The sequence below is a fragment of the Podarcis cretensis genome, assembly GCF_951804945.1.
Source record: "Podarcis cretensis genome assembly, chromosome: 1".
Taxonomy (NCBI): Eukaryota; Metazoa; Chordata; class Lepidosauria; order Squamata; family Lacertidae; genus Podarcis; species Podarcis cretensis.
In genome coordinates this window covers 86,479,406-86,493,852 of record NC_137170.1, presented here as the reverse complement: position 1 = coordinate 86,493,852, position 14,447 = coordinate 86,479,406, and the positions used below count along the sequence as shown (strand labels likewise).

Sequence of the window (14,447 nt, the reverse complement as noted above, 5' to 3'; positions counted from 1 at the left end):
AGAGAGCATATTGTAATGTCTCTGTTAGGCATGTGTGATCCCAGAGAAGAGCAATAGCTGGCAGGGAATGCAGAGATAAGCACCCTGCCCAAAGTCACTTTAGAAACAAGTTGACGGCAAATCTGCTCAGCCTGGTACTGCCTAGAAGTGATAATTCCATGCAGGGCATTGTAGACGTACATCACAATGTTAAGATCCAACTAAATATTACAGGGGACAGGTAGATGTTGCTGACCCATCTCATTCTTGCCGCACCTTCTTGGTAATATTTGGCAAAGAACATATGAGATGATGCCAATGTGTTCTTCTGTGTATACCTGCTCTCTACAAGTGAAAGTAAGGGCAGAGAAATACTGACATCACTTTTCTTTTAACAAACAATACTGGGAGTTGTATGTTGGCAGGGAGGTGTCCTTGACATCCAGGTATTCTCTGCAATATATAGCTGGACACCTAAAGTGGCTTCAGTTGTCATCCCACCTCTCCACTGAACTGAGGTTTTGTTTGGGGGGGGGCAGTGGCTAGGGATCTCTTAATAGCTAATTCTCAGCAGCAACCACAATTCCCAGGATTCTTTGGGGGGAAGCCATGACCGTTAAACTGATATAATACTGCTACAAAGGTGTAGCACAGATATGCAGGGTGAGTCTCAGTGTCGTTACTGCCCAACACACTTCCAGCACCACACAAGTCACCAACATAGCTGCAATGTTGAAAGCCTGAATAGAGGATGTTGGAAAGGGTCCTTGGTCACATCCAAGGACCAATTTACGCAGTTGTTTCATTCCTGTGGAAACTGCACTTGTGTGAAACTATTTATCACAAATCTATGGTGGACGTAATCTGAGCTCATGAAGGCAACCTGTAAACTGGTTTGTAATATTTGACTGCAATATTGCTCCCAGTTTTACATAAAAATTAAACCAGGTGAGACAGAGTTCATATGATCAGCTGGAAAGCTAACCTGAGAGTGATTATTCAGTTTGCTAGTGCTTGGAGGGGCATGGTTTGGCCATGGCCAGGAGCTTCACTTAGTGTGCCAGGTGCAGTCCCTTCCAGAAAAGGGGGAATCTGGCCACTACCACACATACTTTGGACCACTCTAGTGTGAGGCTGCCTTTGAAAACTGTTCAGTAACTATAGCTGGCTCATAATACCAGGCAATTACTAGAGATCTTTATTTGGAGAATTTGACTGTATTGCTTTATGCACTGGCTTGCAGCATGTGTCCAAACCCAATTCATCCCTGGCTATAACCTCTAAAGCCACATATAGTTTAGGTCTGGGAAATCTGAAGGGCTATCTGCTCCCCACTCATGATTCTGTCCTCCTTTTAACATCCTCTGGGATGCTCTGCTGTTCACCCTACTATCATTTGAGGTTGCTTAATGAATAACTTCGTAGTTGTGCTGCCCAGGCTCACAAACCCCCTTCCCAGCCTTCAGAAAGATAATTAAAACTCTTTTGGTTAAGATTTGCTTTTGTTAACACAGAATATGTTTATGATGCTCCTGTTGTTTGCAAGTATATAAGCCCCACTGAGGCCTAGTGGACTTACCTTTGAATAACTGGTAGAAGAATTTCCATATCAACTGCATTCACTTTGTGTTTGCAACATTGAGAACTGCAAGTACATTGTGTGATTGTGGGTCTAAGTGCAGAATGTAATCATAGAACCACAAAGCTGGAACGAACCCCAGGGTAAGCAATGGCTCTAAAAACGAGACTCAAGAGCCAACAGCACGCTTAGGTGCCAGGAAAATATCAGCAGCTCTATCTTATGTGTGTCTAAGTTCCATTAACTTCAATAGAACATTGCCAGGTGTGGCCAGGAGTGCAGCCTAAGACATCTGTACTTGGACCACACAGTGTAACTACCCCCAGCATGCATCCAACATTCAACCAGCTGTGCAGAGTAGTGCAGGTCAGCCTTTGCCAACTTGGTGCCCACTGGCTGGGGTTGAGGGGAGTTGTAGTCCAAAACATCTGGTGGGTACCAGGTTGGCCAAAGGCTCTTTAGGTTATACTGGCTAATTCTGCATTGGCATCACACATTGAATGTAAAGCACACCAGTAGATCTGTGCTTGCGCCAGGTCAGAGAAATTACTGGGCCTGATGCCAAAGGTAGGATTCTATTCTTCTTGTCTTCCTACCAATGCTGACTTCTAATGGAGCAGTACTAAGGCCAGAACTTATTTTGTTGAGATCTTCAATAACTCCACGGTATACTTTTCAAAATGTCAAAAGCTTGCCTGCTTGGGGGGGGCGGGGAGTATTTTCCTCACCATTTGTTGTGTGAATAAATTTTGTGATAAAAGAGCACAGGTGCCTATTTCACCACGTAAGCATGCGGTAGGAAACCCCTGCTAATCAAGGCTTCCTGCCATGAGCACAACAGCAGCGAAAGCAGCTTTGTCATAACATGGCAAGTTATAGGAATGATACATGCATTTCATCAGTTGTGACCTGGCCTTTATGGCTTTATGGCTGTGGTGGAGACCCTGGGTCCTTCAGATGTTGTAGCCCAGCAACATTTGGATGGCCACAGAACTCCTAGCCCAGCTTTAGGGGAAGGCTGAAAAGTGCTCCAGGGACAAATAAATAGGCTACCTGAGGCAACTCCATGTATGACTTCTGAGGAATCTTTTTAGCAAAGCGCTTCTTGCTTCTACAGTTTTGAATGTAATCCCCAAAAAAACCTTGCGCAACTCTTATTGATTTGAGGCACATGGCAAAATACACCTAGACGCCACAGCTCAACAACTGAGTCTCTGGAAGAGGGGGAGGGTGTTAAAAATCTAAATTAGTGGAATAAATAATTTGGCCAAAGGTAGCCCCTAGCAAAGTGTTCCTCAGTCTTAATCGTCCCTGCCCCAATCTTAGGTCCAATGCCTTGTCCTTTCGTGCTGGCATCTGCTGGCTGGCTGGGATTCCCGAGTGCAGTTATTTTTCAGTGCTGTGCCAGAAACACCTGAAAAATCTAAACCGTTTTGACTATAAAAACTACAGCTGTGCTTCCTTTTCCTGGTGCCCTCTGCCCTCCTTATCTCATTGCAACAGGCCTTCTTGGTGCATCACAGTGAACAAGACAAAGTATGGAACGAGCTGTCCCAATGCCTGCAGGAATCCATAGAAACTCAACTTTGTGAACAGCTCCACAAAGACTTGTTTTCTCACAAGCACTCTTTTGCAGGGCACCTTATCCAGACACTTGGCCTTTGCTACTGTGACAGTGATCAGCTATTCCACAGAGAGCAGCAAAGCTCCAAGACCTTAAATACCTGCAGAGAGTAGATGGTCACAATAAACCAGTCCCAGAAGAAAACTGATATTACAGAACAGTCAGTCCCCAGGGGACTTAAGAAAAATGGCTTTTGAATTGCCTGCGAAACAAAATGCTTACAAGTGAGGGTTTGTTGCAAGCGTGTGTACTGAGAAAACAGCGGCTTCAAGTTGCTGCCTTCTTTTGTGATTAACCACAACTTACTTTGCAGTGTGTAGCATGCATACCCAGTTGCCACAAATGTCAAGGCCAGTAATTGTTACCAAGTTAGTAGAAAAGGCTGGATGGAAGCAGATATGAGAGAAAAGCAGCAACAGCAGCAGAGATTCTCTTCTCTTTTTTTGGCAGGATGGCCTTCAAAACACTACTCCAGGCCTCCAGGATTTATCCTTAACAGCGAACCTGCGAGGGATTGCTCCAAGGTCCCATTCTATTGCCAGGCTTACATGTGACCAATCATTCATCTGGTCATGCAAAATGGCTTGACCACAGGAGAGGCTGTTTCAGACAGGCACTTACTGCAGAGGTGGAGCCTTGGCATCAACTGATCTGAACAAAGGTTCAGAGAAGACGTCAGTGCTGCTTGGCACCCCACTCCCAAGTATGGCCCAAAGCCTGTGGGGCAAGAATGGAAGGAGGCTCATGTATTCTGGGAAGAAAGAGGCAAGGATGCATGGGAAGAAGCACAAGAGGGGACGACAGGCACAGATTGAGCCAGGGAGTAGTCATAATAAATAAAATAATAATAATAATAATAATAATAATAATAATAATAATAATAATAACTCCCAGGGAGTACTTTGGATGACTTGTCCATTAAAGGCACATTGAAAGTCTGTCTTCAGATATTAAGCTGGCGGCAACAGGACACAAAGAAAATTTTCAAGGTATTGTAAGCAAGCTGCTTAAGGGGGGGAAGAGCTGTAAGACTAAGAAGAAGGGGGAAAGTGAAAGAAGGCTGTGAGAAACAATGGCACAGAGAAGCGCAAAGGCTTACAGAAAGCAACAAAAGTGTTGGCAGAGTTGTGGATATTTTGCTGGACAGTACGGGGATGAGTAAGAGCAGTGGAAAAAAGCTGGCAGCAAGAAGGGCCTGCCTGCAGATTATCTGATGAGCTGCATGTCTTGCACTGTTAATGAGGAAGCACCTATCAATCATCATGTAGGAGGAAAGACCTGATTAGTGTATGTGGCGAAGACCGATCCTCTTGGAATGATGGCTTGTGCTTCCCAGTGTAAATATTTGTGGAGTTTTTAGATGTTCAGGTACACAACTGCCTTGGATAAATACAAAATGAAAATGGATGTGGATGCACACTTGTAGGTGAGTGTGCAGGACTGAGATTACTGTGCCTTAATGCTGTGTCTTCACACTCCAACAAATGAGCCTTTTTAGAACAAAATAGAACATTTATTGGCTGCATTGTGCTTCTGTTGCTTAGGGAAACTTTAACTGCATGTTTTGGGCTTATTTTGTGAAGCCACGGTGCCTCCGAATCACGTCGAGAGGTACATGTGGAAGGAGAGCTACTACCACATCTATCTGCAGTAACAAACCTCCATTTACAAAAGGGACGGGGAACCTGTGGACCTCTAGATGTCGCCGGCCAATGGGTCAGTTTGATAGGAGATGTGGTTTAGCAACATCTGAGGGCCATAGGTTCTTTAGACCTGGTTTACAGCAAAAGTGAAAAGCAACCACAGAACTGCATTTTGTTGGCATGTTATACTGAGGTGCATTGCCACAGGTCTTCCTTTGTACCTGTGTGTCAGGGAGCACCCTGCGTCATAAAGTAAGCCCAACTTTTTTAAAAAAAGAATTAAAAGTTTCCATGAGTTTGGGTGCCTCTGGTATAGCAGGTATTGTCCTAACAATTCATTTTGATGTTTCTGGAAGCACCTGTAAGATTAATAGTATCACAGCTACATTGGAAGAAATCTTTTAGGTATGGTTCTTTCTCAGTTGCTTTTAAGAAAGGTCATGATCACAGCACCTTCATCATCGTCCATTCGTTGCCCATGATCTTCCATTTTACAAGCACAAAAAGCAACCCACTTTTCCAGGAAGGGCAAGGTCACTCTATAAATTGCTAACAAAGACAGCAATGCAGACATGAATTCCATCTTGTGATTTCTCTTCACTAACTATAGGGTGTATTTTATGCATTTCTGTAGGCTCAATCACTCCACTCTTCTTCTCACCAGGCCACTGCATTGCACCACGTGAAAATGTATTGACTTATGCATCAATACACCTGACACATTCTTCCTTTGCAAGAGAATGAAACTTGGATCCTAAGACGATAGAGCAACCTGGGATGTGGGCCTGAGTAGCCCATGCTGGAATTTTGCTCATCACTTTCTTTTCACCATGAGTACAACAAGGCCTATCTTCATTCCTTAAAAGGGCAGAGTGGAATAAAGAAGAAAGCAAATGCTTATTAAAAACAATGTACAAAAAAATATGTTGTTAGAGTGGCCAAGTTGGATACAAAGTTCCCAGACAGATCAGATCTTTTCTTCAAAAGGGTTTCCCAAATGCCTGAAAAATAAAATATATATAGAACAACCCTCTCTTCTGGGTACAGTTGGGTTTCGAATAAACATTTGACTCCTTGATCCAGACAGCATTCGGAGCTGTGGGTAGGGAACAGGAAAGACTCCACAGGAACAGCAGGTGGTGAGTATCTTTGAAACATTCATTCATTTGATGCGGCTGGACTAATTAAAATCACTTGGAAGCCAGGAGCTTCTTTGGCTTTATAAAGAGATCAGGATCAGGCCTGTAAAGAGGAAAGTGCCTCAGGAATCACTCCAGAGAAGGTGGGTCACTGATTAAGCTAAGAGTGTTTGTACTCTTCTCTCCACCTGGCTTCACACTTTTTCTACGAGAACTATCAGATACTGTACCTCCACCTAGAGCTCTAAACCCAACATTATTCTGCACAAATGCCTTACTCTAGACCACTATTAAATGACCAGAAGTCTTATCTTCTTTTCCATCTAGTCACACTACTTACGATACCCTGGGTTTAAGGTTTCTGACACAGAAACTATTACAAAAAGCACACTGCTAGGCTTGTGTGCTGTTGCCAGGATCCTAACTGAGAAATGTGTGTAGCTAACAGACTAATCGTGTACGGTCAAAACTGTGCACCATGCTATAAGCATTAGACACCGTCAGATACAGTAGCTCCTTCAATGAGAATACAGCAGCTCTCCAGTTCAAAACATATACACAATTGAGTCTATGAAGGATCTGTTACAGCAAAAATATAATTTACAGGGAACCGCAGAGCAGCCTTTCCCAACCTTGGTTCCCAGATGCTGCTGGACTCCAACTAACTATCAACTCCACCCAGCATGGCCAATGACCAGGGAGGATGGGAGCTGCAGTCCAGCAACATCTCAAGAGCACCAGGTTGAGAAAGCACATATTAAAATAGTAACATTAATCTATATTTAACAGATCCATTTTGCAGATATCCATATTGGCTCCAAATTTCCTGGTGTTTACTATATTTATCAAAGTAGAAGACTGTGAAGAGTACTGCAAGTTAAAGTTCTAAATAACTGAACATAAGAATTCTTTTTTTCTTTCTTTTGCCAGAAAAATACATTTTGTGTATTTTTACAAAGATGCAACAAAACTGGATAACTGAATTAAGCTGTGGAGGTTTCCAGGAAGGAGGAACTAAAACTGATAACTGACCAGTGATGAGTCTTCTGCATCAGGAGAAATGGCATCTTCTAAACTTAACTCCTCCTTCTTCTCCCTCTCTTCTTCAGGCCTACAGTAAACACAGAAGAACATAGTCCAGTATATAAAATGGAAACAACATGGAGCAGAATAAGTCATCCTCCCTGTGCTATTGCTTGAGCAGAGATGTCCACTAATAGCTGACGAGGGACCTTCCAGAACAGATTGGGGAGGGAGGAGCTGCCAGAAATTAGCAAAAATTGCCTACCCTCTTCCATTAGTGAATGCCTCCTGCTGGATCAAAAGCCCCTTTGCCTGTGCAACATCACCAATTAGATACAGCCTACTGCTGAAGTTTGTTTGTGTGTGTTTTTAAAGAAGATACATATATATATATATAGTGTCTATACAAAGAAAACCATATTGCAGCGGTGCAGAGTGTGGAGCTGACGTTTCCAATTGTGTAAATAATGTGCATGCAAAACCCAGAACTCAACCCCATACAACCAAACTCAGTATGGAACAACAGCAACAAAGAAAGACACTAGGAATTTCAGCCCTAGGTTAAGTAGGATAGTTTTCACAACCACAAGAGGGCAGCATCTCAGTCCTTTTTTTTCTTTCCAACTCAACAAAGATCAACCCTACATTCATGAGATAGCTGTTGCCTCTGCCAATACAGTGGTAACTCGGGTTAAGAACTTAATTCGTTCTGGAGGTCTGTTCTTAACCTGAAACTGTTCTTAACCTGAAGCACCACTTTAGCTAATGGGGTCTCCTGCTGCCGCTGCTGCACAATTTCTGTTCTCATCCTGAAGCAAAGTTCTTAACCCGAGGTAATATTTCTGGGTTAGCAGAGTCTGTAACCTGAAGCGTATGTAACCTGAAGCGTATGTAACCCGAGGTACCACTGTACACCAGACTCAAAAAATAGTCTCAGGTTGCACTCCAGCAGAGGACAGAAATGTTAATCCTAATTGTGGAATTACACCCCTGGGACATCAATTGATACTGTTCATCTTGAAAGCACCATCTTCTTCAGCGTTATGAGAGGAGTTTCGCTTATTGTGACCCAAAGATGTGGATAAGACAGTGTTGAAGAGGTCCAACAGGCTACATGATCTCTGGATCAGTGTCTGGAGGCAGTAATGGACTGGATGAGAGCCAAGAAACTGAAACTGAATCCTAACAAAATGGAGATACTGTTGGTGGGTGGTTCTTGTGTCTAGGAATTGAGGATTTGGCCTGTTCTTGATGGAGTTCTGCTGACACTCGGGCAAGTAACAGCCCAAAGGGCAACTTACATACATGTAACCTACCCCATCTCAGTTTCTGGCTCTGTCTCAAAGTCAAACTCCAGGTCTGTGGTCCTTGCCACTTTGTGCTGCGAAAGGTCTTCTGGAATCGTTCTATTCCTTAGTAATTCAAGCTGGAAAAGAATATTTTTGGGGGGATATTAAAGAACACACAGGGTGGGGTTTTTTTGTATAGGCAGATGTGAAAGAGGCCACTCCCCATTCCCTGTTGTACCTGTGACTGCATTTTCATCTACCCCATCCCTTCAAGGGTCAGTTTTGCCGTTCCTACACCTACACATTTCCCCCATATTGCACTTCACTGTACTATTTGCCTTTTATGTTGCCGTATCACTGCTCTAGGGTCTAGCACTCGTTTTACTGAGAAAGGTATTAGCATGCATTAGGGTGCTATAACAGGCATTGAAAGCAATGCTTCGGCCAATATTTTTTTCCTGACAAATATATGTATATTCATCTTCAAATTATTATTTTTTTCAGCCCAATACTCTCTGCAGGAATATTCAAGAAAGCGTTTTTGAAAAGCTTCACATTAAAATAAAATGAAACACAAATTAGGCTTTCTAATGTCGTACCTCAATTTTTGAGCATCTCAGAAGCCAAACATTTTGGAACCCAAACACCGAAAACTAATTGCTTCCATTTTCGAATGCACCTCAGAAGTCAAACGGCTTCTGCTGCATTTTTTTCCTTTTTTCTCCATTGATTTTGCCAACCGCCCTTTGCGCCTTGGTTGTCGAACGTTTCGGAAGTCAAACACTCTTCCGGAACAGATTACGTTTGACAACCGAGGTACCACTGTAGTAATAAGAGGCAAGAGTTGGATCCCCATATTCCCAACCAGCTTGGTTAGTAGGTTTCCATTATTGTTAACCATACAAAGTGCTGGCAGGCTCTTCCTTCTGTGGTCTACTTACTGTGGTCAGACGCTCCAAGGCAGCAAAACGTTCTTCCCACGTGGCTGTGGATTTCTCAAAGGCTTCGTGTCTTTTCAGTAGCTTCTCCACAGCATCCACAGTTTGCCCGTAATCACCGCTGGAGAGATAGGGCTCCTGAGCAATGAGCCACGCCTCGGCCACTGAGGCATCCCTGGAAAACTGGCACACCTCGAGCACTGGTGTGTGAAGAGGAGAAGGGAAACCAGAGAGAGGGTCATGACTCAGCATGTGGGATGCACACACACTGATGGCTGGGCCTTGCCCTACATGGAAAAGTGCCCACTTGGGTGGAAAAGCCTCATTCCAGTCAGCCCACCTAGGAAACCCCTCGCGGGATACTTACACAAGCGAAGCCAGTCCCAACGCCTGTCCCACTTCTCCACCATCTCCCTCCTCTTCTCTGCCAGCTGCATCAGTTTTTCTTTTATCTAAAAGGAGATGGAGGAAAGTTTTCTCTCTCCCTCCCTGCCACAGATTTCATGGCAGTTAGGTTAAGTGCACAGAGTTTCCTGCTCTAACTATGTATAATGCTTACACGAATCCCGCTTTTCTTTCTTACCAGAAAAAACCCTAAGACAGCGCACGCACTCAACAATGATGACATGGGCAGATGCTCAAAGCTAAGCACACCTAAGTGCCTTACATTTCCCTCTGTGCTGGGTTGTGGACAGAAGGCATGGAATGCCTATTAGATATTCACATAATATAGATGAAGTGTGGGGATTTTTCATTCTGTAGTTTCTTGGGACAATTAAAACTATTGCGCATGAGCAAAAAACACAGGCAAAATAGGGAGCAGCTCAGGCCCATGTTTTATGCCATGGCAGCAGACCCCGTCTTTGAATGAGAGTTTGCTCCATGTATGTGGTAGGCACTGAACTGTCCTACCTATTCATGCTTTTTGCACCCTCCACAGATCCTCTTCCCCCTCTTGGAGCAATGCACATACCCCACCCCCACCGTGAGGTTGCAGGCATGCACTGTGCAATGGAGAATCCCCTTCCACTCTCCCCATCAGCTGACGGGCAGGAGAAAGAAGTGCTTTGCCAGCCTATGCTCATCCCTTTCCGAAGTGCCAAGCATAGGGCTGGCAATGCCCCGTGTGCTATGGTTCCCAACTGGCTCTCAGGTGCTTGGGAAACTCACATAAGGGATTTTAACAGGTAGATGAGACAAACTACCGGTCACTCATATGATGACATAATGATTGTCAGGCAGGCCGTCCCGCTCATCTGTCACAGGTGTTCATGAGAATTCCCCAGAGTGAAAAAGGCTCTCCTTCCCCTAAATAGAATTCTGAATGGGTTGCTGAAAATGTCAGAGGGGGAGAGGGGCTGCTCTGTCATAAATGCCACCTGGACTCATGGCTGAAGGAGGAAGCACTTTCGTTCCAGAAAGCCAGTGCCTCCATCTACACCCGCAGGAACCTAAGGTGGGGAGCAGCCATGCTTAATGCTTAATATATATTAGTCATCTGTCACAACAAAGCCTGTGCTGGGAAGCCCTCACCTCATCAGCAGCATGGTGCCTGCGCTGCAGCAGGGCTTTGCCAAGATCAAAGCAAGTGGTGAAGCTTTTCTGCCTGGTGTCTATCTCGGACTTTATGCCCTGGTGGTGTTTCATCAGAAGCTCCACAGACGAAACATCCCTTTAAACGGGGAAAATAATGGAAGAATAAACAAGCAGCAGAACGTTACTAACACCCAAGCGGTCCTCAGCCCAAGGACTTTTTCTCAAGTTGTAGGAGATCTCCTGAAAACCAGTCTCAAAGGCATGCAAAGCCTGAATCAGCAAATGTGATGTGCAACTGGCTTCCAGCCAGGCTGCTTCCCAGAATGTTACAGCTCACAGGGCTGATTTAAAAAAAAAAAGGGGGGGGGGGAGATTATGAACTTGGTAAGCAGCTCTTAAGGGTTGCATCAGCATGCCAGGAACTACAAATGGTTTCTCTAGCATCTGGGTGGGAAAAGAAAAAAAGGGGCTGGGTGGGAGTCCACTCCCATTCCATCTTGTTACCTGGGCTTCTCCTGTGTTTCAATCTGCCGGATCACACTCTCCATCCAAGATATGAGGTCCCGGACCATGCTGAAGAAGCGGAACTTCTCCGCCGTGTCAACCAGCTGAGCCCGCCGCCCCTCACAGGCAGTCAGCAGGGCCTTCCAGGCCTTCACCACCTCCTGCTCTTGCTTCTGAATAGCAACGGCCCTTTCCCCAGCATAGGCTGCCTGCAGGCGTACCGCCACCTCCTGGAAATGCTGAACCTGCCAGAGAAGAGGGAACTTTATATTGCAAGCCAAGAACGTACACTTCACACCTAAGACCAGAGTCACTTCCAGGAAACCTGTTTAATGGGCATTCAGCCTGTCTGTGGGGAGATTAGACAATGTTGCATCATTATCCAACACTTTCCCTACTGCAAAAAGTCTTGGTTTTGGGGAAAATTTATTTCGGATGTCCACATCAAGCGTCTGTTTTGCAGCCTGAATTTGTTAGACGCGACAGAAGCTTGCTCAAAAATACCGGTAGTATGGAAGCATGCTGGCTATGCAAGTCTCTCCCAGACATGGTTTCCTAATTTTAAAATGGAAGCACGAAGGACCAGTTTCATAGGGAAACGAAAACATTGAGAATCTGGTTTGGGCTCCGTAGCGCAATAAATCAAGAATGCCAGTTAAGCCAGAAGAGACTGTTTTCCTAATGTTCCAAAGTCTTCCAAGGGAGGATGCTAACTTCAATCAGATCTGGAAAACGCCACATAGACCTGTTCAATTTCCCTTTAGCCAAGACACACAGATGACACTAAAAATGTGGAAGGTCAAGGCCAAGCATCCCTGGAGTGCTTAAACACATATATTTCTGAACTATACCAGGGATTATACCAATACAGTTCCCCATGTTGTCCAGTAGTGAGCTATAGACTTGTAAGGTATGTGGTTACCTGCTGTCCCAACAAGTGGATGTCTCGCTCAAACGCTGTGTGCATCCTGTGGAAAGACTCTGCTGTGTTGACGTCCCGGCCCAACTCCTCCGGCAGCTCCTTGTGCTTCTCCTCAATGAGAACCAGGATCTCACCACCATCATAGAAGAACTTGTGCAGTTCATAGGAGGCAGCCAGCAGCTGTATCCTGGTATCAATCAACTCTAACAAGTCAGCCCAGCTCTCATTCAGACTATCTTTCAACTCCGCAATCGTGGCAGCTTCCGGGTGGCCAGCATCAATCAGCTGCTCAATTATGAGATTGACACCATCCACCCGCTCCTGCCCGATGTTTCCTGTTTCCCGGGTGAAGTCACGGAACTTATCTCGCAGTAGCTAGCCAAGAAACAAACCAGAGAGAACATGAGCATTCTAAGAGGTCTAATCTCATTCAACAATGGATGCAATGTCACTTTCTGTAGATCCAGAACCCATGTTCAGTCCCAAATTACAACATGAGACTTACTTGGAAACACACACACACACACACAGAGAGAGAGAGAGAGAGAGAGAGAGAGAGAGAGAGAGAGAGAGAGAATCTGCCAATTTTATCCTTTTTCTCTCTAGGATAACCATATGCAAAGGAGTGTAGGGCTCTTTTATTTTGCATAGTGATGTAAAAGAGTGTTGTTGTTTTCAGTTGCAGGCTGTCACCCAAAACTGAAAAAGCCTACCAACATATGAAAGCTTATGCCATAAGACATTTGTTAGCCTTTAAGGTACCACAATGTTCTTTCTTGTTTTTTCTGCCGCACACTAATGTGGCTGATTTTCTGAAAACAGCTTACAACAGCCACTCTTGTCATAACACAAGCTCTCTTCAGACATTAGCCAAGTGCAGGTATGTTGGAGTGACAGCACCATGCGCTCCAGCCTGTCCCTGACTAGACATAGCAACATGGTCTGAAGGGGGCTCCTAAGCAAGTTTGCTTGAGCGTGCTTACAAGTCCCCCCTGTGGCTGGGAAGCCTGAATGATCCCAAGGACAGGGAGGCTGGTAAGCATGTTCAAGGGAACACATTTGCGAGCCCAATTGTGACCTTGCTGCTGAATGTGGTAAAGTCAGGAGTAGAGGTGGCAAGGTTGTCGGACACAGCGCCATGTCTCCAACACACTTTTACTTTCTTAATATTTGAAGAAAACTATAGTGATTTCTGCACTCCAGGCTGCATGTCTTTTGTTATAAAAAAAAGATAGTGCCTAAACATGTAAAAACAAAAAGATATATTAAACACAGGATAATTTTAACAGGTAAACGAGAAAAAAGAAAAAAGAAAAAAATGTGAATATGTAAATATATATGTAATCAAGAGGACAAAATAAGAAAATTAAATTATCCTTTAAATTACTAAATAGTTTGCAACAGCATATGCGATTACTTATTTTCTTGTGCCTTATTGCACAAGAAGATTATTCCACTTAAAAGACAATTACTTGTTTGTTTGTGCCTTTACACCAACTTATTACATTAGTTAACTTTGCCATGTGGGCTGATTCCCATACCCTAACAAGCCACTCTTCCAGCATAAGAATAAATGATAACTTCCCATTGTAAACGTGCAGTGGTTAAACCCTCAATACATCGGGGGTTCCCTGTATGTTAAATGCAATTGAATTTTAACACACCCTGTACCACCTAGCAGCAATGTTTCATCTGGCCACCACATGACCGTGTGCAGTCAAATAACACCACTCACCACCCATTGTCCTCATTCACATGGTACTTATACCCCTAAAGTGGAACTGGCATCTCAAGAGAGATGGGGGACTAAGACACCTGGCCACAATGGGCTGCCTAATGCACATTCTGACAGTGCTTGCTCACAGTGACATGGTCGAGGTCTTGGCCCATCTCTGGGGATGATGCCACTACATCTCTCTCTGCGATCCACTGCTCCAGGTCATCAACTTCTCGCTTCAGCTTGAAGAAGTGGCACATGTGCTCCAGCTTACGCCTGCGCTCCTCAGACTGGTCTTTCAAGCCTGCATACTGCTTGTCTACTTGCCCCTGCAGCCGGATTATCTCCTCCCTGAAAAACACCAAAGGAGGACGTGCCTGAGCCATATCGCCCGCCAAAGGAAGAAAGACACAATCCAGCAGATATGCAGTGGGCTGCGTTTCCGGAGAGCCAAATGACAAGATATGGGATCTATGATGGGTCAGTTGATACCACGCTCCACAGAACTTTTTAAAAAATCTCCTTGCTGTTCTCTTCCAAAGCTTTGAGAGACT

General features: G+C 44.5%; 1 protein-coding gene across 10 annotated transcripts in view; it reads right to left on the bottom strand.

The window, feature by feature from the left end:
- Positions 1-14,447, bottom strand: part of SPTB (spectrin beta, erythrocytic) — a 91,386-nt gene that overhangs the window by 12,830 nt on the left and 64,109 nt on the right. For 8 of the 10 annotated variants that reach the window (XM_079989572.1, XM_079989570.1, XM_079989575.1 and 5 more), the window contains 8 exons: positions 14,040-14,244; positions 12,177-12,551; positions 11,255-11,499; positions 10,748-10,886; positions 9,582-9,666; positions 9,218-9,414; positions 8,304-8,413; positions 6,997-7,075 (listed from right to left, as the gene is read on the bottom strand). In XM_079989572.1, the coding sequence (XP_079845698.1) occupies positions 6,997-7,075; positions 8,304-8,413; positions 9,218-9,414; positions 9,582-9,666; positions 10,748-10,886; positions 11,255-11,499; positions 12,177-12,551; positions 14,040-14,244 (1,435 nt within the window). Of the gene's footprint in view, positions 1-4,673; positions 6,068-6,996; positions 7,076-8,303; positions 8,414-9,217; positions 9,415-9,581; positions 9,667-10,747; positions 10,887-11,254; positions 11,500-12,176; positions 12,552-14,039; positions 14,245-14,447 lie in introns of those variants that run through there. The other 2 variants (XM_079989569.1, XM_079989577.1) reach the window with 2 other exon arrangements.